This window comes from Triturus cristatus, chromosome 1_2 (assembly GCF_964204655.1).
Source record: "Triturus cristatus chromosome 1_2, aTriCri1.1, whole genome shotgun sequence".
Lineage (NCBI taxonomy): Eukaryota > Metazoa > Chordata > Amphibia > Caudata > Salamandridae > Triturus > Triturus cristatus.
The window spans coordinates 833,567,179-833,589,400 of record NC_140580.1 but is presented as its reverse complement, the minus strand read 5'-3'; the positions used below and the strand labels follow the sequence as shown (position 1 = coordinate 833,589,400).

At 46.6% G+C, this 22,222-nt stretch overlaps 1 protein-coding gene across 4 annotated transcripts in view; it reads right to left on the bottom strand.

The window, feature by feature from the left end:
* The window catches only part of LOC146868100 (mucin-5B-like), a 153,382-nt gene that overhangs the window by 28,347 nt on the left and 102,813 nt on the right, over nucleotides 1-22,222 (bottom strand). For 2 of the 4 annotated variants that reach the window (XM_085608932.1, XM_085608931.1), the window contains exons 9-10: nucleotides 16,511-16,694; nucleotides 2,717-2,820 (exon numbers count right to left, since the gene is read on the bottom strand). In XM_085608932.1, the coding sequence (XP_085465058.1) occupies nucleotides 2,717-2,820; nucleotides 16,511-16,694 (288 nt within the window). Of the gene's footprint in view, nucleotides 1-2,716; nucleotides 2,821-16,507; nucleotides 16,695-22,222 lie in introns of all 4 variants that reach the window. The other 2 variants (XM_085608930.1, XM_085608929.1) reach the window with 1 other exon arrangement.

The following is a 22,222-nucleotide window of genomic DNA, read 5'->3' as shown; positions in this document are numbered from 1 at the left end:
GTGTTCTCCTAGAATTCCTTCAGAATAGAGGAGGATCACCCCACACTGGAGTCAGATGGCTTCCATACCTCACTGTAATCTTTTGGAAAAGACTGAATTGTAAATCATGCCCTTCCTTGGGGTTGGCTGTGAATGCTGCCCACCATCCCTTGAGAAAGTAGGTTGCACAAGAGCCCTGCTGCGAGAGGTTCTCTTATTTTCCGGCTGGCAAACCTGGAGTCATTACCTAAAAGACCTCCTACCATCATGTCTGTAAGACTAGTTTGGTTACACCATCAGCACAGATTGCCATAGCTGCACCTCTCAGGTGGTGCATCTCTCTAGACACTGCATGCCACCTCAGTGCTCAGAACCCAGGCATTACTAGCTCTTTTAACCCCGAATCATCTAAGAAGAGGCCTGCTGGAGAGACCTTCTGGACAATTAGAAGTCCTCTGCTGTTCAGCATATATTTGGCATACGCGGGGGGATAATTCCCTGTGGTAGGTGAATCTCTCCTGCTCCTTTAGGCTGGAGTGTTGTGGGCCACCATAGGCGGCCCGGGACTAAATAACTGGAATAGGAATAGTTTGTGACCTTTATGCTTGGTCTGTCCCACAGATCTATCCACTTTGGTCCAGGTGGGTGCTGGACCCAGATCTGTGAGGATACCAATGAGAGCTTAGACATCATACACTTTGGGGCATATTACAATGAGTGCCCTGGGGCACAACAAGCATGTGTGCCTGCTTTGCACCCCCCCGGGGCACTTTGATATTACGGAAGAGAGCGCAGACGCTTGTGCATCCCCTTCAGTAATACTGATAGCATTGGAGCACTTAAAGCGCCAACGATATCTTCAAAGGGTGTTTCCTCATTTGCATAGGGGCATGACCTATGCAAATGAGGGAATTCCTTTGCCACTGCACCCGCGCCATATTACAGACGCAGGCGCAGAGGCAAAGACGCTCTCATGGGATGCACTCATGGTGCACCGCCTTCTAGTGGGAGGGGAGAAAAGGGGTCCTATGGACCACCCCAGACATCCCCTTGCAGGCAGGTACAGTCACTGACTGCACCCGCCTGCAGGGGGAACTCTATTCCCCTGTTAAGTACAGGCGGCTGCCGCCTGCACTGTGAAAACACGGAGCAGCCGCTCTGTGTTTTCATATGAATGCGCTGTCCCCAGCGCAGGGTTAGTTTGCTGCTGCCCTGGAGGCATGTGCATTGTCATTGTTTGCGCCTGGCGCATGTTTTAAAAGGTGCGCTGGGCGCAAACAATGACAATGCGTAATACGGCCCCTGGACTCTTCATAACCAGTATATGAAAATTACCCCCAGTTAGGAGTGTGAGAGCTAATTTTCCACTAGGTTATCTGAACTGCAGTCTCTCTTCATCAGAGAGCTAATTTTCTGACCTGCAAAATCGGTTTTGTGATCCATTCCGAACGGCAATTAGGAGGGGCATGAAAAAGGCGTCCTCTCCTTATTGCAAGTTGCAGTGGCATTTATGAAAGGTCTGCAGCAAGAGATGCGACTACAAACCATTTATTGGTTACTGAGACCTCAAAGGAAGTGCAAACTGTTTTGTAAAGGGGATGGTGTCCCCTTGGAACACATTCTCCTTTGTAAATTGTGTTGGCAGCCTTGGGGGAAGAGTTAGTGGTCAGGGAACCATTGCCTGCTCCCTCCAATGCTTCCCCAAATTGAAAACCTATTTTTAAAACAGCACAGGTCCCTTTAAGGAACATTGCTGCTTCAAAAGAAGAAAAGCTTTATGTTAGGGAATGCAGATATTGAGATAATAGCCTGCTGTTTCTTGGAGGCCACCATCCATGTATGAGAAGGGAAGCACAGAGGGTCGCCAAAAGTGCCCTCCTAATTAATATACAATAGGCTGGTTGCTCTGCACCCCATGCGCCAGGGCATTTTTGCTACTATTCTTTTGGAACATCTGGTCCAAAGTTCTTACAGTCGCACTATGTAACCCTAGTACATGTTGGCTATGTAGGCGTATTATGGTTAATGTGTTGGAGTATGTGTTTGTGTTGCTGTGCTATGGTTATTCTGAGTCTGTACTATTGTGTGTTCAAATGTATGAAGTTGGATGTCTTGGTGTGTAAAGACTGAGTACTTGAAATATAATCGTAGCTTCTATGCGAAGTCAATGGACAGAGGCATGGCTTTCCATAGTGCAAGAGGTTCAGTGCCACCGAGGCCCATGGCTGTGAGGGGCTCACTCCATGCCAATAATTGATGCTTTCACGATAAGTACTGGTGCCATGCTTGCATTTGGACCCATGGCACAATCATCACGTCCTAGTCAATTGATTTTTTTTAGCAAAGAACACAGGGCTAGGCTGAAAGATCTGTTAGCCTATAGTGAACAGGAAACGGTTTGCAAGAGCTAGGAGTTCTTGATACACACTTACATGGACTGAAGTCACTTCCATACTATATAGTGCATACATCCCACCACTCACATTGACAGTTGTATCATTGATCCTCATAAACTTAAATTCTCAACCACATTTCCGGAGACAATCTCAATACACATACTTGAGGTAATGTGTAGATTTCGAGTCATGGCAGGCCCATAGTACGTTGCATCTCCTGCCATGTTGCCATATGCAATAAAAAGTACACTCTAGCCTATTCCTCATGGTGTTATCTGTAATCTCGCCCCCATGTTACCATTCCACTGCCTCCTAATCCTCCTCAAGTGATGCCAAGTTACCTCCGCAGAAATCAGCAGGGCAGCTGAACTTCACGTAGTAGTCCATGCACGTGTTTTCAGTCCTATGGTTGTAAAGGCAGAGAAAGCCCTTGGAGATATCATAGCTGGGAGAGAAGAGAGAACATAGCAGTGAAACACAGGTGTCAATAAATTCAACACAATGATCCAACCACCAACCATCCAGCTTTAGCTTCCGCCTCTCCTGTTTCAAGCACACACATCATGAACAGAAAGAAAGGAGGTTGCAAAATGGCCGGCGTCTTCGCCCGCCCAGAAGTAGCCCTAACAGCGGGAGCACAGGGGAATTAGTGCCTGGCGTACAGACCAGGATCTGCCAGGGCGTAGCACAGGGGCTTTCCTCCCTTTATGCAGGGGTCTGCTGGTCTCCTGGTCCTGAGAGGCCCCTCAGGCACCTACCCTGAAAGTCTGTCTGGGTGGGACATACTTTGCAGTAGGACTCACTGAGTTTGTGTTACGTCCCTCAGACCTGCGTGGACAGTAATAGCGCAAGCACCTTTTTTGTACACTGAATAGGTTAATAAAAAGCAGTGATAATGCTGGTACACTGTAAACACAGATTCCGTTACCTGGAAGGCTACAGCAAGGCAAACTTCCACTTATTTACTCTAAAGGTTTACATGTAGAGTCATACATAGAGAAGTATATTAGAATGTATCGGCTAGTGCGTTTTTGCCCCAGACATTTCTTTGTGTGTTGCACCCCTTTGTGTTACCTATCCGGGGTCTCTCAGTTGCATAACATGACTCGCAGAGCAAACTGATGAGATGCAATCAAGGCTTCTGTTCTTACTGTCCTTAGTTCCAGAATTGAGACTGGGCACGGCCAGGGTCTTCTGTGATATCAAGTCTCGCGCCCCTTCCTATAACTAAGCTGAAGACATATGCCACCTGAAGCCAGCCTCTGCCCCATCTTGCACCAGACACTACCAAAATACATGGGCTCTCTTTCAATTCCATGTGTCCCTGCTCTAAATCCTCAGAAGAGAACACCTACAGAACTTCCACGCTCCCTTCCTTCTCAGGTCATCCTGAGGTGCTGACAGGCAGGGAAAAGTGTCCTAAATCCCCCGCTCAGTGCCCAGTTATCGTGTATAGGCAGCGACTGCACAGTTCAGCACAATGCTTCAAGATACTGACACACTCAAGTAGGCGATACTGACAATGCAACAGACCAACCAGTGGCAGTCCTGCGCAAATGCATCACCGTCCTACTGCGCGAGTAGCTGGAGCAAGAACTGGAAAGGCTAGGGAAGATAGATATAACAGAGAAGGTGAGTGTACGCCATCAAACAACAGGGAGCTAAAGAGATTAGGCTGTGTGGGCCATGCGGTAGCCTAACTCGGCTAGAAGGCAGGCACATCTCACCAACCACTGAAGACATCTTAACAGATATCAACAGAGCAAAAGTGTTTACACCTTGAGATGAAGCAAGACCCACTTCCCTGAACCCATAACTTTCTCCACTCATGATGTCCTCAGTTTTTGGTCAGCCACTGAAGTCTTTTAGATCACTGTTCGTAGGCTGCTGGAGGGACTCCAGGAAGTTGTCAATATTTGTCACAATAGTCTGGCTCATCTTTAACCATGCGTGGATCCCAGTAAGAATGCTCGCAAATAGTGTATATGCTAAATGCACCATCAGGAACAATGTGTATTGAAATGTGTACTAGCCTTTAAGATATATACTTAAATGCTGCTCTCTCCAACCTTCTCAGATATAATATGATACCTTGCACATACATTGAACATTTATTCATGGCGCATGACGAGGCATCTAATGCAGCAAATGCCTCCAGAGGGATCCATGTGCTAGATGTGCTGTGTATTCTATTTCCTGCAGGACATTTTTAAAAGCTCTGAAACAGGTCTTCGTCCTATGAGTGAGCCCTCAGGTTTGTGGACCTGGGCCCTCCAAAAACTTCAAACGTGCTTGTGCAAGGGCAGCGACACAGTGGCTGAGGCAGGATCAACAAGGCCATGAACCCTGCACACATCAATACCCAATACGAACAAGGGTGTTCCCAAGGCACCTGCAGGTTTATGTTCCATACCTGTGGCCTCACCGTCCTTTTGCTTGGTACACTCTCTTTTTAATGCTATTCAACGTCCTTAAAAGCAATGTGGTTTCATAGGCTTCTAGAGTGTCACCTGCTTTGCAAACATGCATCACCCTCTAAAACCGTTTTCTCCATTCACTTTTATTGGAATCACCCTCATTTGGGCTGGTTGATATTTATATGTATTGCATGAAGGTGACAACAGCCAAGCTATCATTGGCATGAAAGTGGTCTATCCTTCATATACGGTTACATTCTTGACAATATTTTGGCCATGTCTGGGGTAATAGTTGTCCTTTTATAATGTATTGGCTATCCTCCTATTCTTTGAAATACTGTCACATTTTTACAATTTTTCTGCCACAAGTATGCATTACTATGGTGCCAAGAGATCCTTGCAGGGTGCAAGTTGCACTAAAAAAATAACCTTAAATACAAATTATAATATATATGGTGAGCAGCCCTTTCAACATTGTGCCCATCTTTGGCATACTAGTTGGCATCCATAACAGACTGTGGGCATTCTTGATTACTGTTATAATATTCATTCTATAAAAGTGTAAATTCCATAACCTTTTGTGGGCAAATTAGACAACAATTTGACTCTCCCTTTCCAATAGAGTGGCCCATATTTGAAATGCTTTGTGTATTTTTGACAGCAATATTGCTTTCAATGGCATGCCAGTGGTCCCCTTTGCATATTGTGGGTATTCTTGACAACAACCTGCTATCCCTTGTAGAACAATGACCCGCTCTTGGCATACTGTGGGTATTGTTGACATTCCGTTACCCTTGACATAATAGTGGCTCATCCTTGACATGTTTCTTGGATACTTCTGGGTATCTCTGGCACAAATGTGGTAAACATCCCTGACATATAGTGGACACATCTAGTATCTGATGATGAATAGGAATGAAAATCAGAATCTATCCATGTCGGTCAGTAGTACATAAGAGTAGTTGATCTAAATCACACAAGGATATTTGGAGCCTAAACATGTTTACTAAAAATAAAAAATATGTAAAATTAAAATAGTTATTGCAAGTCACACTGGGCTTTTAGAAAGTACCCAGTTTTCATACTCTTGCCTCTATATGGTCTTGGATTTCTTAAGTGAATTATAATAGTCTTATATAGTTTTCTACTTCAGACTTTATAGTTTAGGGTATATTATTGCGTATATATTAACCATCATGCTAGCTTGCATGAGAAAAAGAATGCAATGCAATATGTTTAATGACTGTAAACTACAGCAGTTGTTATATTTCCATACCTCATTGATAAGTACTGCAACATTATAATGAATTTTAAAAAATGTATGTGATCGCCATACATGCTGCATGTTTAATCATTTATTCTTTCTTTAGAACGGGGTCTTACACTGGGGGCGGACCCCCCTAGGGGGGCCTCAAGTGATCCCGGGCGGTGACAGACTTACGGCATTATGCTGATAACAGCGCTTTGTTTTAAGCAGAAGAAAATGAGCGGGCGACAGTAATCTACTCTGTAATGGGTCATCACTAACATCTTTTGTCATTTATATCATGGCTGGGAGTATGTGTCAGAAGGGAAGGGGCTCCAAATATACGTCAGAATCCCCACCTCCATTTCTAATAATTCCAGTGTGGATACTTTTACTCATTCAGGCTTTTCTGATCAGAATAGTATGTTTGGCAATTATGTATTTGACTGCATTTTTAAACCGTAAAAGAACCTAACTACAATATTTAAATAAGTCTAGACATACTCAAACTTTGCCAGTTTAATAGAATAATTGTGAAAAATTCCTTGCCATTTCCATAGATACTCATCACCCGATAGGAGACTATTGGGATGCTAATAGTGGGAAAAGACTGTCCGGGGGCAGCTCCTACATTGGAGCGGAGGAGCGTCGCCCCGCTTGAACCAAAAATGAAAAATAAAGGGTAATTCATTGCCATTTTATTTTTCAACCTCCCGTCCTGAACGGAGCATCAGGATGGAGCCCGGGCCACTGCTGAACGACAGCAGCAGGATGGAGGGTGAGCAGATTGTGCACTTTTCAAAATGCGCATGTCCATTTAGCCACCCGTTTTGCTACGGCCAGCCACACATGCACTTGAAGCCTCTAACCTAGCTGTCATAAGACCCCGGGAGTGGAGAGTGAGGCCGCTCCATCCAATCAGGGCACTATTCTCACAACATGAGAGTAGCGCTAGGATTGGTAGCGGCACTGCATCCAGTTCCTGAGTAGAGTCCGGAACGGAGGACGTCCGTTCAGGTATGTTTTTTAAATATTTACATTTGTGCGCACGCTTCCACGCCCGCTCCCCGTAGATTCCAGCTGCCACTGAGAGTATCATCTGTGTAATGTCATCAGGAGTGAGTGGAGGCAGGTTAACAGCTGAAGATGACAGACGTGTGAGCCTGCACCGTGCCATCGCTGCACTTATCCTGCGTAATCCAGCCTGTGCCTTGGTTATTGCTGTCCCAAGATGACTTACATGAGGGAGCAGGCGCTGCGGCACAGATAAATGCAAAAACAACAATTGATGGACAGAATGCAGAACAATGTCATACATTCACCCCAGTACAGAGATCTGGGCCTAAATCCATCGTTTTGTTGCTCACCATGCCATTCCAGTTTGAACCCAGCCATATGCAAATCAGTCTTGACCCTGTGCCTCATGGGAACAGTCCAGCCCGAACTGCCAAGCCAGGTCCTCCCTGGACTGGAAACAAGCATCCTAGGACCGGTTTCGGGGTTTCACCCCTCTTCAGCCAGGATAGCTTGATTCCAGTGGCATGGAGAGCATGGGACTCACGTCTGAGCATACCCGTCCCACTCGGGGTGACAAATGCAAAAACAACAATTGATGGACAGAATGCAGAACAATGTCATACATTCACCCCAGTACAGAGATCTGGGCCTAAATCCATCGTTTTTTTGCTCACCATGCCATTCCAGTTTGAACCCAGCCATATGCAAATCAGTCTTGACCCTGTGCCTCATGGGAACAGTCCAGCCCGAACTGCCAAGCCAGGTCCTCCCTGGACTGGAAACAAGCATCCTAGGACCAGTTTCGGGGTTTCACCCCTCTTCAGCCAGGATAGCTTTATTCCAGTGGCATGGAGAGCACAGGACTCACGTCTGAGCATACCCGTCCCACTCGGGGTGACAAATGCAAAAACACCAAATTGATGGACAGAATGCAGAACAATGTCATACATTCACCCCAGTACAGAGATCTGGGCCTAAATCCATCGTTTTTTTGCTCACCATGCCATTCCAGTTTGAACCCAGCCATGTGCAAATCAGTCTTGACCCTGTGCCTCATGGGAACAGTCCAGCCCGCACTGCCAAGCCAGGTCCTCCCTGGACTGGAAACAAGCATCCTAGGACCGGTTTCGGGGTTTCACCCCTCTTCAGCCAGGATAGCTTGATTCCAGTGGCATGGAGAGCACGGGACTCATGTCTGAGCATACCCGTCCCACTCGGGGTGACAAATGCAAAAACAACAAATGATGGACAGAATGCAGAACAATATCATACATTCACCCCAGTACAGAGATCTGGGCCTAAATCCATCGTTTTTTTGCTCACCATGCCATTCCAGTTTGAACCCAGCCATATGCAAATCAGTCTTGACCCTGTGCCTCATGGGAACAGTCCAGCCCGAACTGCCAAGCCAGGTCCTCCCTGGACTGGAAACAAGCATCCTAGGACTGGTTTCGGGGTTTCACCCCTCTTCAGCCAGGAAAACTTGATTCCAGTGGCATGGAGAGCACGGGACTCACGTCTGAGCATACCCGTACCTGTTGACTGGGTGTGAGTGTTTGATTGGTTCTGATGCTCCGTCCATCACCACCCCCTTTTGTACCGCTTTGTTCGCCATAAGTTGGCAGGGTATGCTCAGTCGTGAGTCCCTTGCTCACTTTGCCACTGGATTCAAGCAAGCCTGGCTGAAGACGTCTGAAATGCCAGAAACCGGTCCTAGGAAGCTTGTTTCCGGTCCAGGGAAGGCATGGCTTGGCAGTTCGGGCTGGACTGTTCCCATGAGGCACAGGGTCAGACTGATTTGCTTATGGCCATGTCTGACCTGGGGTGGCAGAGTGGGCTAAAGAACGGTGATGGATCAAACCCAGATCTGTTGACTGGGTGTGAGTGTTTGATTGGTTCTGATGCTCCGTCCATCACCACCCCCTTTTGTACCGCTTTGTTCGCCATAAGTTGGCAGGGTATGCTCAGACGTGAGTCCCTTGCTCACTTTGTCACTGGATTCAAGCAAGCCTGGCTGAAGACGGCTGAAATGCCAGAAACCGGTCCTAGGAAGCTTGTTTCCGGTCCAGGGAAGGCATGGCTTGGCAGTTTGGGCTGGACTGTTCCCATGAGGCACAGGGTCAGACTGATTTGAATATGGCATGTCTGACCTGGGGTGGCAGAGTGGGCTAAAGAACGGTGATGGATCAAACCCAGATCTGTTGACTGGGTGTTAGTGTTTGATTGGTTCTGATGCTCCGTCCATCACCACCCCCTTTTGTACCGCTGCGGCACAGATAAACAGACACCGAGACTCCAGTCATACCACAGTGGGGAGTGGAGCTGAAAGGAGCGTCGCGTCAGCCGTGATGGCGCAGTAAACTTGTAAGCCTGTAACCTACCTGAGCAGAGGGCATCACAGAGTGGATTGTACAGCGAACACGCACCTGGCAGGTGAGGGAGCCAACGAACCCTGCTCGGACGCCAAGAACGTGATGTCTCGGAAGAGCAGGGAGTCGTATCAACACACATCTGCCCCATGAGAAAGAAAAGCTGGGTATACTCCAGCAGCAACCTGGGACGTGAGACGCGGATGGAGCAGAGAGTGCCAAAGCGGAGCCCAGGCAAAGAGAAAGCTCGAAACTGAGCTGATGTGGACTCCAGCGCAAGACGGAGCTGAGGCCCGGTGGGTTACAACTAGGAGTGGGGCTGTAGGGCAGTGGCAGCAGTCCGACCGATAAGACCCAGGGAAGGCTCCCATGTCCAAGAGCCAGTGAGAATATTGAGTTTCTCCAGGCGCAGTAAGCGAAGTACCCCGCGGGATCACAAGGAAGCAGCAGTGGGAGATGAATGGGACTCAAAATGCTGGCAAAACCTAGGGCTCCAGTTGTGAAGTGCAACCACGGGGGAGCAGCACCTCTAAAACATATTTTCAGCAACAGGAGCTAGGACACAGCTCAGCCTCGGTATTCCCTGAACACTGGAGATTCAGGATGAGAGACTGCACTGGGGGGTAACAACTACATCCAGAGCTATATTAAGTAAAAGAAGTGGGGCTATGAAGGGGTACGTTACAGCCACACCCACATAGAGGGGAGTGACTCATCAGTGGTGCATGCATATCATTTGAGAGACATCTTCCCTGGAGGGCGACACAGACAGTGGGGGGTCACAGCAAAACCATTAGAACAAACATCACAGCTGCCCTGAGGGGGCCTTTGCAACCTATTGGGGTTTGGGTGAGGAACTCATTAACTTGCCAGCCAAATATCCAAGCCTCTCCCCTGGGAACTCACTGATTGACCCCATTATATACCCTCACTGCCCACATAAGGGTTTGAGGCACCCCATGACTAAGTCGGACAGTATACACAGTGAGAATGGCCAAAACTAGAGCCAGGCCCACAGAGAACACAGTAGATATGGGAGAGACCCTGGCAATGCACCGGCATGGGTCGGAAACCCCCACATGCCCAGTACAACAGCAATTAACTCAAATACTAGAAGCCATTGAAGACACCAAAGCAACACTACACCAAGACATCAGCATATTGTCTGTGGTGCTTGGGCTACTCAGAGCGGAGCACCATAAATTAGCAGAGAAGGTCCAGGTTGCAGAGGCGACTCTCGCAGACCTTGGCCCTGTACAACGACCTCTCGCCAGGTGGCTGAACTTACAGACAGGGTGTGTGCGCTGGAGCGTAGAGTGGAGGAGGCCGAAGGGAGACACAGGCGCAATAACATTCATTTAGTTGGGCTGCTGTAGGGAGTGGAAACCATGGACATGGTAGCATATCTGGAAAACTGGCTCAAGACTGCTGTTGCACCAGAAGGTCTCACTCCCTTCTACATGCTTGAAGGGCCACACAGTGTACCGGCCAGACCGCCGGCTCCAAGGCGCCCTCCATGCCTGGTGATGACAAGGCTCCTACATTACAAAGACAGGGACATTTTACATCACAAATCCAGAACAACGGGCCCCTTCACAGTCAATAACAGCATGGTCTCCATATTCCCAGACTACACGGTGGAGGTACAGAAAAAGTGATCTTCCTTCTTTGAAATCAAGAGAGCGCTAACAGAAGAAGGCCTGCAATACTCCCTGATGTTCCCTGTTAGGCTGCGGATTATGCTAGATGGTAGGGCTCATTTATGCAAAGACCCGACAGCAGCTTGAGACTAGATCAAAGCCTATAACGCAGGGGTTCATCCATCAGACGACACAGCAGGGACCAAGAAAGGGAGAGAGAAGAGGAAAAGACCCAGGAAACAAACCAGGAGAAGCCCTACAAAACAAAACACCCCCTCACAAACCAAACAGGAAAGGGCGGCTGCCCTCCAAGCAGTGGCAACAATTATGAAGGGGTCTGAGCACATCACAGAGTCTGGCTCCCCGTCAGTAAGAGGAACTGAAATATCCAGATCGGAGTCCTCTCAAGCAGATAGTATCCAAATGCCAGACGTTACTCCTGGGACAGAAGATGATATCATAAGGTACCGATAATTAAGAGTGGTGGCGCCTGCTTTCCCGGTAAGGGATCCTGGTGGCATCCAAAGCATAGGAGCCTGTAGATAGAAATGGGCTTGGCCAGACCGTTCCTGAAGAGTAAGTCTACTTCAGGACCAAACAGGCCCTCCCTATTGGAGGACTGACTCAAGACCGGGTCGGGACTTCCAATTCGTCGAGATGGTTAATTTGCAGTTTGGGCGGTTGGCAGTTGCTCTTGGGACAGGGAGTTACATTTGGGGGTAGTTGTACGTTTTATGTTGTAATTACTCGTTTTACATGCATAAGAGCCTGTTTTCGGCCGGTGTGGGTTGGGCGGGGAGGGATTAGGGGAGGTGACCCATAATACCTGATTGGAAATGACAGACCCGCATACCACTTTAAGGTTCATGACATGGAACATCCGCGGGCTGAGATCAGCGAACAAACAACACAATGTCCATAGATACCTACACAGGCGCAGAGTGCAGATAGACATGCTGCAAGAAACACATCTCATACACAGCGAAATAGAGGCATTGTGCAGGCGATGGAGAGGGCAGACAATCATCACTTCCTTTTTGGCATTTGCTAAGGGGGCACTGATATGGGTGAGGGCGGGAATCCCGTTTGAACCCCAATTTTCACTCATTGACAAAGAGGGCCGCTATGTTCTGGTAAATGGGCGCTGTGGAGATGAGAGTTAACACTTCACAGTAGATATGCCTCTAATCAAGACCAGATCCCCTTCCTGCACAAACTGTCGGCTCTCTTGGCTGACTTAGTGGGACATACCCCTCTCCTTGGGGGAGACTTCAATTGTATATCAGATGTACTGTTGGACCGTCCGACCCCTCCTCTGCCGGGAACCCAAGCCCAGCGTAATGCCAGTGGGCTAAGAGACTGGATGACACACTGGGGACTAGAGGATATAACATCCCTCTATGAAAGACTACTCCTTTTACTCACCCCTGCACTAAGTACACACACAACTAGATGCCTTTCTGTGTTCCCATACTTTGTGCGGTGCGGTCTCCCATGCTGAATACCTCGGCGCACAATATCAGATCAGTCCTCCAATGGCGAAACTACCCAAAGGCTTTAGAGGATGTATGTTACAGGGAAACACTTCACACAGCCATTGGCAATTAATTTGCAGATAATACGCGGTCAGCTTCCACTAGGCTGTTCGAATGGGACTCATTTAAAACTGTAGTGAGAGGACACTGCATGGATCAGTAGATGGGGCGCAAAGGGAAATACATGAAGAACTATGGACGCCAGAGGACAGACTGCACTGACTGGAAAACGCAAGGGGTACGAATACCACATAAGAGTGCAAGAGGAAGCCAGGCAGACTAGGAGATAAGGCCAGAATCCCGGGGTCCCCAATCAAGCGAGTAACGAGAGAAGAGGGAGGCATAGTACATGAACCGGATGGAATAAATATCCTATTTTGTGAGTATTACAGAAACCTGTATGGGGTGCTGCCCCTTATCCCTCAGACTGTACAGAGAGACTTCCTGAGGGACTTACAGATCCGGAGGCTGGACCCCCAGACTAGTGAGGCCATGGGTGGACCAGTGACGGAACATGCAAATGTCTCGATGTTGGTTCCCAGATTAGTGGCATTGTATGCGGACGTTTTAGAACTCGGGAGGCTTCCAGACTTCTTACTGGATGCAATGGTGGTTCCCCTCCCTAAAACTAATTCCCTAGAAGCCACCCACTGGTTTTTTTTGGGTCTAAAAATCCTTAGTAAAATTATGGCGCTCCGCCTGCTTCCGCAAATGTCTGCCCTGATTTATTCCGACCAAATGGTTTTATCCCCTCCCAGAATACATCCCTCAACCGGCGGAGATTGTACTCGGCATTATATCACCCAGATATACTGCCATTCTGGCAGGCGGCGCTCCTGTTGATCGACCTGGAAAAGGCCTTCGATACAGTGAGGTGGGATTAGCTGTCCCAGGTGATGCGTCAGATGGGTATGGGGTTAAAATGGATGTCTCTGCTATACATGGAACCAATGGGTGCGTTTGGATAGGCAAGACAGTTTCCCAGCAATATGAAACCCACAGGGGACTAGACAGAGTTGCCCCCTATCACCGCTCTTGTTCACACTAGCAATCGAACCACTAGCTGTGATGTTTCAAAGGGGCAGAGAGGAAATATGAATATACATACGAGGAAGGGACCATATTATCTCCTTGTATGCAGATGATTTATTAATTTACCTGAAAGAACCAACGGTGGAAACTACCACAACCCATGACTTATTAAAGACAATTCGACCTGGTGTCTGGTGTAAAAGTTAATCGAAGTAAGACATATGTATTCCCAATCGACCCTTCACTTCCCTGACCCCGGAACCTCCAAGGAGAACTCAATTGAGCCCAAGCCACTTTTAGATACCTAGGGAATCATATACATCACAACCTGGAGGATCTCCAAAAAGGAAACCTCGGAAGAGCGCTTCAAGCTCTTAGGTCCTGTGTTGCCTTTTGGCGCTCATTGCACTTACCTGTGATTTCTTTATCCAAAATGGTCATGCTCCCACGCCTCCAATATTTTTTTATAAACCTCCTGCTTACAGTCCCAAGAATCTGGTTTTGTCAATTAGATTCCCTGCTGAGAGATCTCATCTGGGATACGGGCAGGCGCAGAGTCTCCCTGACAACTCTACAATGCCCCATGAGTGAGGGAGGACAGAGAGCCCCACATTTTGAACATTATTTCTTGGCATTCCAGCTGCAGTGGATTGCCCAGTGGCTGGAAGGGATACGGCTAGAGGACACAGACCAGCAGACCAGGCGGGGAGCGAGGCCGGTTCAACATGGCTTATGGCCAAGTTGCTTAACCCTAAAGTAGAAGCCACAACCAAGACACCGCTATTAGTGACTGCCCTGAGGTGTTGGCATAGAGGGGTGGTCAAGATGGCAGACATGCCATTATATTCCCCAATACTGTCATTGATTGGACTTCCACACGGAAACCCACTCTCCATATTCTTAGCTGACAAACTGAAGGCCTGGACTGATGTGGGTTAAACCACTGTAGGAGATATTTACCACCAGGGCACACTTGCACCTTTAGATGACAATGACTGATGCAGACCTCCCGCTAGGTCTGTTCCTCCGATATGAGGCACTGTTGCACACATTCCAGGGTCTGTGTGTGGGGGGGGGGTGTAGGGAAGAACCTAAGACACACCCAGTGTTACACTCCGTTTTAACCTTTGGTACAGCTTTACACCTAGTAAAGTGGCTATGCAGCTCGATATCTGAGACATCTCGTCACTCCCTGACAAGCTTGCGTAGACGTTGGGAGGCAGCTTTAAACAGAGAGTTGTCTGACTCTGAATGGAGCAAAGTGCTTATTCATCACAGAACAGTATCCCGAAACACCAGATTGAAGTATACACGATTTAACTTCTTACACATCACTGACATGACACCTCGTAGGATAAGAATGGTATACAGTGGAGAAACTCGGGGATGCCCAAGGTGTAATGGCAAAGATTCTGACTTTATCCACATGACATGGGCATGCCCGGACCTGAAACCATACTGGGAAGCAGTGATAAGTGCAAAGCACAAGACTTTAGGACGCATACTCTCGCCCAACATCGAGGTTTGCTTGCTGGGGCTCTTCCCACACCCTCTCAAGCGAAAAGTTGGGAACAGATTTTTAGATTTGGTCTTATGTTTTGACATGAGTAGATTGGCTATGGCCTGGAAGTCCATAGTGGCCCCAAAAATCGAGGACTGGAGACGAGATGCAGACAGAAGGGCACTGATCAAGGAAGACACGAGGTGTCTGAGGCGGCGCCCCATTTTAAAGCAGTGAAGGGAGATGCTAGATACCTGGGAACACCTTGTGAGAGACGATGATTCTGGGGATCAACACTGGGATATGCTACAGACAAGTGACTAATAACAACTGAATGTAGGTGAGCCGTCGAGATGGCGACCCCACTCCCCCCATTTACAAATAGGAGACAGGATCATGCAATAACCACAGTGGTCACCCAGAATAGAGGCCATGGGGCTGGGACACTAGGGAGGAAGCACGAGTGACCAACACTTGGGTAAGCCTAATAGTCGACCTTGTTGTAACGAGAGCAGGGAGCTGCGAACCAAATGCAATACGGTCCCGCTGTCGGCTGCTTTGTTCCCCGGTCCCCATTTCCCCCCGTCTCCTCCCTTTTCCCCCACACTCCCCCTCCCCCCTTTTCTTGCCCGGTATTTCCTGCACCACGACTTAGATAGACATAGATCCAGTGGGGCATCAAGACACCATGCATGGGTTTGTTAAAAGTTTGAGTTTGTGGATTAATTTCCCTATGTTTCTCTTTTAATATCAAATTCTGATATAAAGGCATGATTGGAGAACACCCCCATTGAGGCTCCCATTCAGAGTAAATAGTACCATCAAATGAGCACAGATATGTTCATTCTGAGATGTATGTCATAGGAAGTAAGACCATATAGAGGTTTGGCACACAACACGGCATGATAAGACCGCTGATGACACAGAAGCGACAACTCCTAAAGGTTAGATTTGGTGCCAGGGAAAAAAATTCAAAGAGGGGCCGGAAGACTGGATTATACAAACCGGACACAACTCTGTAATGTAACTTACAGTACAGTGGGATGCTATGATTCCACTTGTAAATGTGCAAATATGAAAAATGCCAATAAAAATATGTTACAAAAAACAGAGGAGTGATTGGAGGCAGTGTGTTATCACTTCACTTACCCCAGCATTTTGGTGGGTTGATGTCTAATAAAAGCCTGCGTTGGTGGGGTGGCTCTTTTTTGTGCTGAGAGGGGAGCTTTGTAGAATATGGAGACTGCAGGTCAAAGGCAGTAAGAATGAGTAGCTACTTAAGCCAAAGCCCCTTGAGAGCTCTTTTGTTCTTTCCACCACATACTACTTTCATACAAGATAACAAGCATGCACAATGGAAAATGAAAATAATTACTACTCGATGACGTCTTTGGTCAGGTATGGTAACAAGCCGGACCATGTTGATGCTTCAATGCTAGTCGGTGCTTCGCACATCTGCCCCGGGTACTTGTTTCTGACGTGAGCGAGTGTCTCGTTGTCTCCTGCCTTGTCCTTGCTGGGGTGGTCGGAGTTGAACCAGACTGTTCGACACTCTCTGGGAGCTAAAAAGAGAAGATACAATCCCGAAAAGGTTTCTGAAGAAAAGCCTATCACATCAAGGGTTTTCGTGGCTTATGTTGATCGCATGTGCATTGTTACATTATACCGAATGTGGGGGCATATTATCAAGGACGGCGTTAAAATTATCGCCGGTTTAGCGGCAGAAAAAAGCCGCTAAAGCGGCGATAATGGGCTTGATAATATGCCCTGGAGAATTCCAATAGAAGCCCATGTCGACACCAGAACATGGACTTCTATTGGAATTCTCAAGGGCATATTATCAAGCCCATTATCGCCGCTTTAGCTGCAGTTTTCTGCTGCTAAACCGGCGATAATTTTTAACACCGTCCTTGATAATATGCCCCCAAATCCTTTAACACTGATGAACAGCTGTTATTTGCAGTACTTCAAGGCCAGAGTCAGTAGTCTGCAGTAAAAAGAGTGATGTAAAAAGGTTTAATAATTATAATAATAGAGATAATACCTACTAATGTTGACAATATTGATGCTAATTTATTTCTATTAATACTACTACTATTCAAACAAAAAATTATAATAATACTAATAACATTATTTTAATGTTGTTGTTAATATTGTATTACTAGTAGTAGTAGTAGTAGTAGTAGTAGTAGTAGGATGATCATTTATAAATTAGTATGGCTCATGAAGAACATGACCTTCGAGCGGTTTAATTTTTGATCCCTGGTTGTACCATCCCTACATTTGGCGGGATACCTTCTGAAAGATTTACGTCGAGGCATTGCCTGGGGAAATTGTTATGAGGGTCCCTTACTCAGGCACTATCCAGCCAGGATGCTAACATATTACTTAATTGTTGTTGGCAACCAGATTCATTGCTTTCAAAGCCCGTAAACTACACAAAATCACACACAGGCTAACAAACAACAGTAGTCACAGGCTTCAGTCTGTACTTGAGTATGGTTCCAAACACATTCTTAGAACTCATATTTATTTGCGATTGACGATCTATGCCCAGAAATGTATTGCTATCTGTGGCAACCTACAACTTCAAATCACAATGCAGAACGGGTTCTGGTTGGCTCTTCAAATGATTATCAGTAAATACCAACCACCATGTTCAGGTTCATGTTTTTCTTAAAAAGATAATGCAGGCAGTTTAATAGTGATCCCAATAAAGTCAAATATAGGAACCTGGAATGAAGGTCTGTTTAAAATTGTGGAGTTTGGCTAATCACAACATAGCCAAAACCATAGTTTACCCAACATGTATTTGTTAAACAATCTACACATAGAGTTCCAAAAAATATATTTGTTAGATTTGACCACCTCTACACTAATTTTCTATAGGATGTAAAAGCTGTACATATTATACTTGAAAGGCTACAAAAATACCCCTCTTAATGGAGGTTTGGAGGTCATGTTTCTTGAGAACCACTGTTCAGGTACCACCATTGCACATTTAAGAAACTTGTTCAAACCCACACCTTCATTAGTGAATGTACAGAAAAGGTGATAAAATGTTCAAAAATGCAATGCATGCAGCACAATCTTAGGTTACCATTCAGAGCTCAAAAAGCAATTTAGGAGAATTTTCAAGTTTCTTTAGTTAAGAAGTTAATATCACACTCCTGTTTCAGATGAGAAAGGTGTGCTATCTTCATTTTTGAGGGATCACATCAGCAGTTATTACATTGCATGGTAAGTATTCATGGTATTCATTCCTATACATCATGAGCATTTTACAATAACAGGTGAGTCAACAGATTAATTTTTAAATGTTTCTTCAATATCCATTTGCCCCTCCCATTAATAATGATATCCCGCCCTGTGGTATGGGGTCCCCGGGCCAATTAGGGCTTGGGGAGAGGGACTTCGTGCTCCCCTACCCATATAAATAGATTTCGACCCTGGGGTGGGGGTCCTCAGAGCCTACTAACGCTCGGGAAGAGGGGTCACATTGCGCCTGCTATAAAGTATGGCCCCAGGTGATGGGGTTTCGGTGCCCATTAGGGCTCAGGAAGGGGGTCAGTGCACTCCCCTCTCTGGAAGTTAAGTGAGGCCCCAGATGGAGTCCCAGGGCCTATTAAGCCCCATGCATGGCCCTCCCCTTTTCTAACAAGTTGGCCCTAGGTAATGGGGTCCCTGGGGCCTATTAAGGCTCGGGGAGAGGGGCCACGTGTCCCCATCCTCTCAACAGATATGTTTTGGCTCTGCAGGATGGGATCCCTGGACCACTATTGGCTCAGGAGGGGGGCATATGTTTTAGCCCTGGGAATGAGGTTACCGGGACCACTACTGGGTTGGCAATGGGGGCCGCATGCCCCCCCTTTAAAAAAAAGGAATGGGGAATGGGGTCCCCAGGCCCCAAAGTGGCTTCGGGAGGGGTACTCCGCCAATGGGTTGGATGTCAAAGGCCATGCACGGTGGGGGTTGACTTTACGTATGGTAATTAAATATTACTTTACCTTAAAAAGCTCCACAAATTTACTGAAAAACCCAAGGGTTAAAGTAACTTTATAGTTAATTAAGAATTTCAGTAACAATCAGAGTACAGTGACGGACAACGGCGGACAAGGTGACCGCACTTTCCTGCTGAGTACCCTTTGTGTTGAGATCAACAGTTATTCAGATTGGGTGTGCATTGACCACTCCAGCACCTGCCGTTGTTTGGTGCTAACTGCAACGCAGAGGAATGCTGAACCCACGATATGGAGTGGTGCACCACCTGATGTGTAGACAAAGTTGTTTTTCAAAAAGTCTTATAGTCTTTCTTAGATTTTCTCAAACAGTCTTTTATTTGCAAAAAATCAAATTTCAGGAAATTGTCAGCCAACGCGTTTCATTCATAACAATGAACTTCTTCAGGGCATGAGATTATGTGGCGTCTTGTATAAAATTAGGCGTGTACTTCGGGCTGCGTGGGTATCACTGGACGGAGCAGAAGGCTGCAGATACCGTGTCCTACAGATTGCGAGCCCTTATCAAGGAGGCCCACGCAGCCCACAGTACATGCCTAATTTTATACAAGACGCCACATAATCTCATGCCCTGAAGAAGTTCATTGTTATGAATGAAATGCGTTGGCTGACAATTTCCTGAAATTGGATTTTTTGCAAATAAAAGACTGTTTGAGAAAATCTAAGCAAGACTATAAAACTTTTTGAAAAACAACTTTGTTTACACATCAGGTGGTGCACCACTCCATATCGTGGGTTAAGAATTTCAGTAACATTGTAATGTTTTAAACTACAAAAACCCACTGAAATTCACCAGTTATAGTTACCTCGAGTAACTATAACTTGTGCCCTTGCCATGCACAGTTTTCTCATCAATAACTTAATTGCCATCACTTAGTTGCAGTGATATTATCAATGATGTCACAAAAGCTGTTGTGAGTGATGAATTATGTGGGGTAATTAGCTGTGCATGGGTTCAGAGTCACTGGAATCAGAGGATTAGGAAGTTCTATCCTGAGAGAGCTCAGATGAGGAAAGTGCAGCAGCAACCACAAATACAGCCAGGGGAAAGCCTGTGGGGCCAAATGGTATCCCTGATGAAGTGTATAAATTGTTGGTAGAGCATTTGGAAGGAGCTATTTAATTGTATTGTGATAGGTGACCAGATTCCACCTGCCTCTTGGGGTGAGGCAAACATAGTGGTCATATTAAAACCCCATAAAAGCCCTCTTAAGTGTGATTCTTACAGTTCTATCTCACTGTTTAATCTTGACTATAAAATGCTTGCAGGGATACTAACAAGGAGGCTTTTGGGGTTGTTGGGAAGTTAGATAATGGTGACCGGAAATTATTCATACCAGGTAGGCAGTTGGGGGTGTTGACCCATCTGGTTATTGGTATTATTGATATAGCAGTTTCTCAGCCTTGTCTTTGGCAGAAGTGGCCACAGATGCAGGCGGGGCAATTGATCAAGTATGCAGAGAATATATGTGGATGTGTCTAGGAACTCTTGGCATCCCACCCTTGTTTATTGACACTTTAAAGACCTTGTATAATAACCCCACGTCTCGAATCTGGGTGAATACCTGTCTGACCCAAAACATCCCAATAAGAAGAGGTACCCTACAGGGCTGCCCTCTTTTGCCAAATCTCTTTGATCCATATATTGAACTTCTAGCCGAGAAATTTAGAGCAGATGAAACCATACCTCCTTTTGAAGGGTTATGGGTGTGTAAGAAGGTAGCACTATATGCGGATGTTTTGTTGTTGTTCACTAAATGTCCTGAATTCGCTATCCCCAACTTTGAACACAAATTGCTGACAATTCTGTATCTCTCGCTGGCTATACTTTCAATAGGGATAAAACAAAAGTGATGTCATGGAATCTAGGAGGGGGAGGATAGAAGGTAGCTCCAAGGCAATGGACAAAGTGAGATATTTAGGAATTAACATCTGTACCGATATTGACTTAATTCCTTTAGAGAAGTTAGCCACAATTTGCCAAGAAGCCAGGGTCAACCACTTTAAAGTGGTCTACAGCGTTGAGACCTTAACCCAGCCTGCTGAGGAGGAGCTGGCTCCCCTTTCAGGGAAGTGATCACCAAAAGTCCCCTTAATAAGGTCAAGGACCGGACAGGGTACTCACAGACTTGTATAAATCATCCCCGGACTAATGGGATCCCTTGTTGTGCAGTTGTTTTAATGCCATTAGTAAGACGGGCATTCCTCAAACATGGCGATCTGCTGTCATTGTGCCTATCTTTAAAAAGGGCAACCCTCAATCCCTGGGGTGCTACCGCCCAATATCCTTACTGGGTTCGGCAGTTAAGCTGGTGGAGAGAGTTGTCCTGGAAACACTTCTGGTCTGGGCCAGGGAATCTGACAATATGCCGGAGGTGCAGTATGGGTTCCGTGAGGGATTTGGTACGATGGAGCAATGTATGACCTTACACCTGTTGATAAGCAAATATACTGTTGCTTAGAAGGGCTCCATCTGCCTGACCTTCATTGACCTATCCTGTGCCTTCATCAAGGTGGTTTGGTCCAACTTAAGGGAGATTCTGACCAGCCTAGGAGTGGAGGGTGATCTGGCCCAGTTCCTGAGAGAATTGCATTATGAACAATCTGCGTCTGTCTGGTTTGGCCCTACAGGTGACCGTACAGAGTGCTTTAGACTGGGGAAATGGGTATGCCAGGGGAGCGTCCTAGCCCCCTTGTTTTTATTATATATTAATGGCCTAGGCGGTGCCCTGTCTAGCAAAGATTTTGATGCCCCCTCTGTTGGCAGGAAACACGTTCCTGTCTTATTATATGCGGATGATGCAGTCCTACTTTCGAGAACCCCAACTTACCATAATATCTTAGTAGTAGCCCAACCGTATATAACATCTATATGACCCCTCGAGTGGCATTGGTCGAGTCTTTTGGGGCCAAGATAATCTCCTAAGCCAATGACAATCAACTGCTGTTTTCATTTAAAGAAGGTGCACCAATTGTCCAGGATGCCATTAAACCCTGTCTATCAGCTGTATTGCAGTGGACGAGTACTAACCAACTCAAATGCAACACTGACAAGACAGAGGTTATCAGCT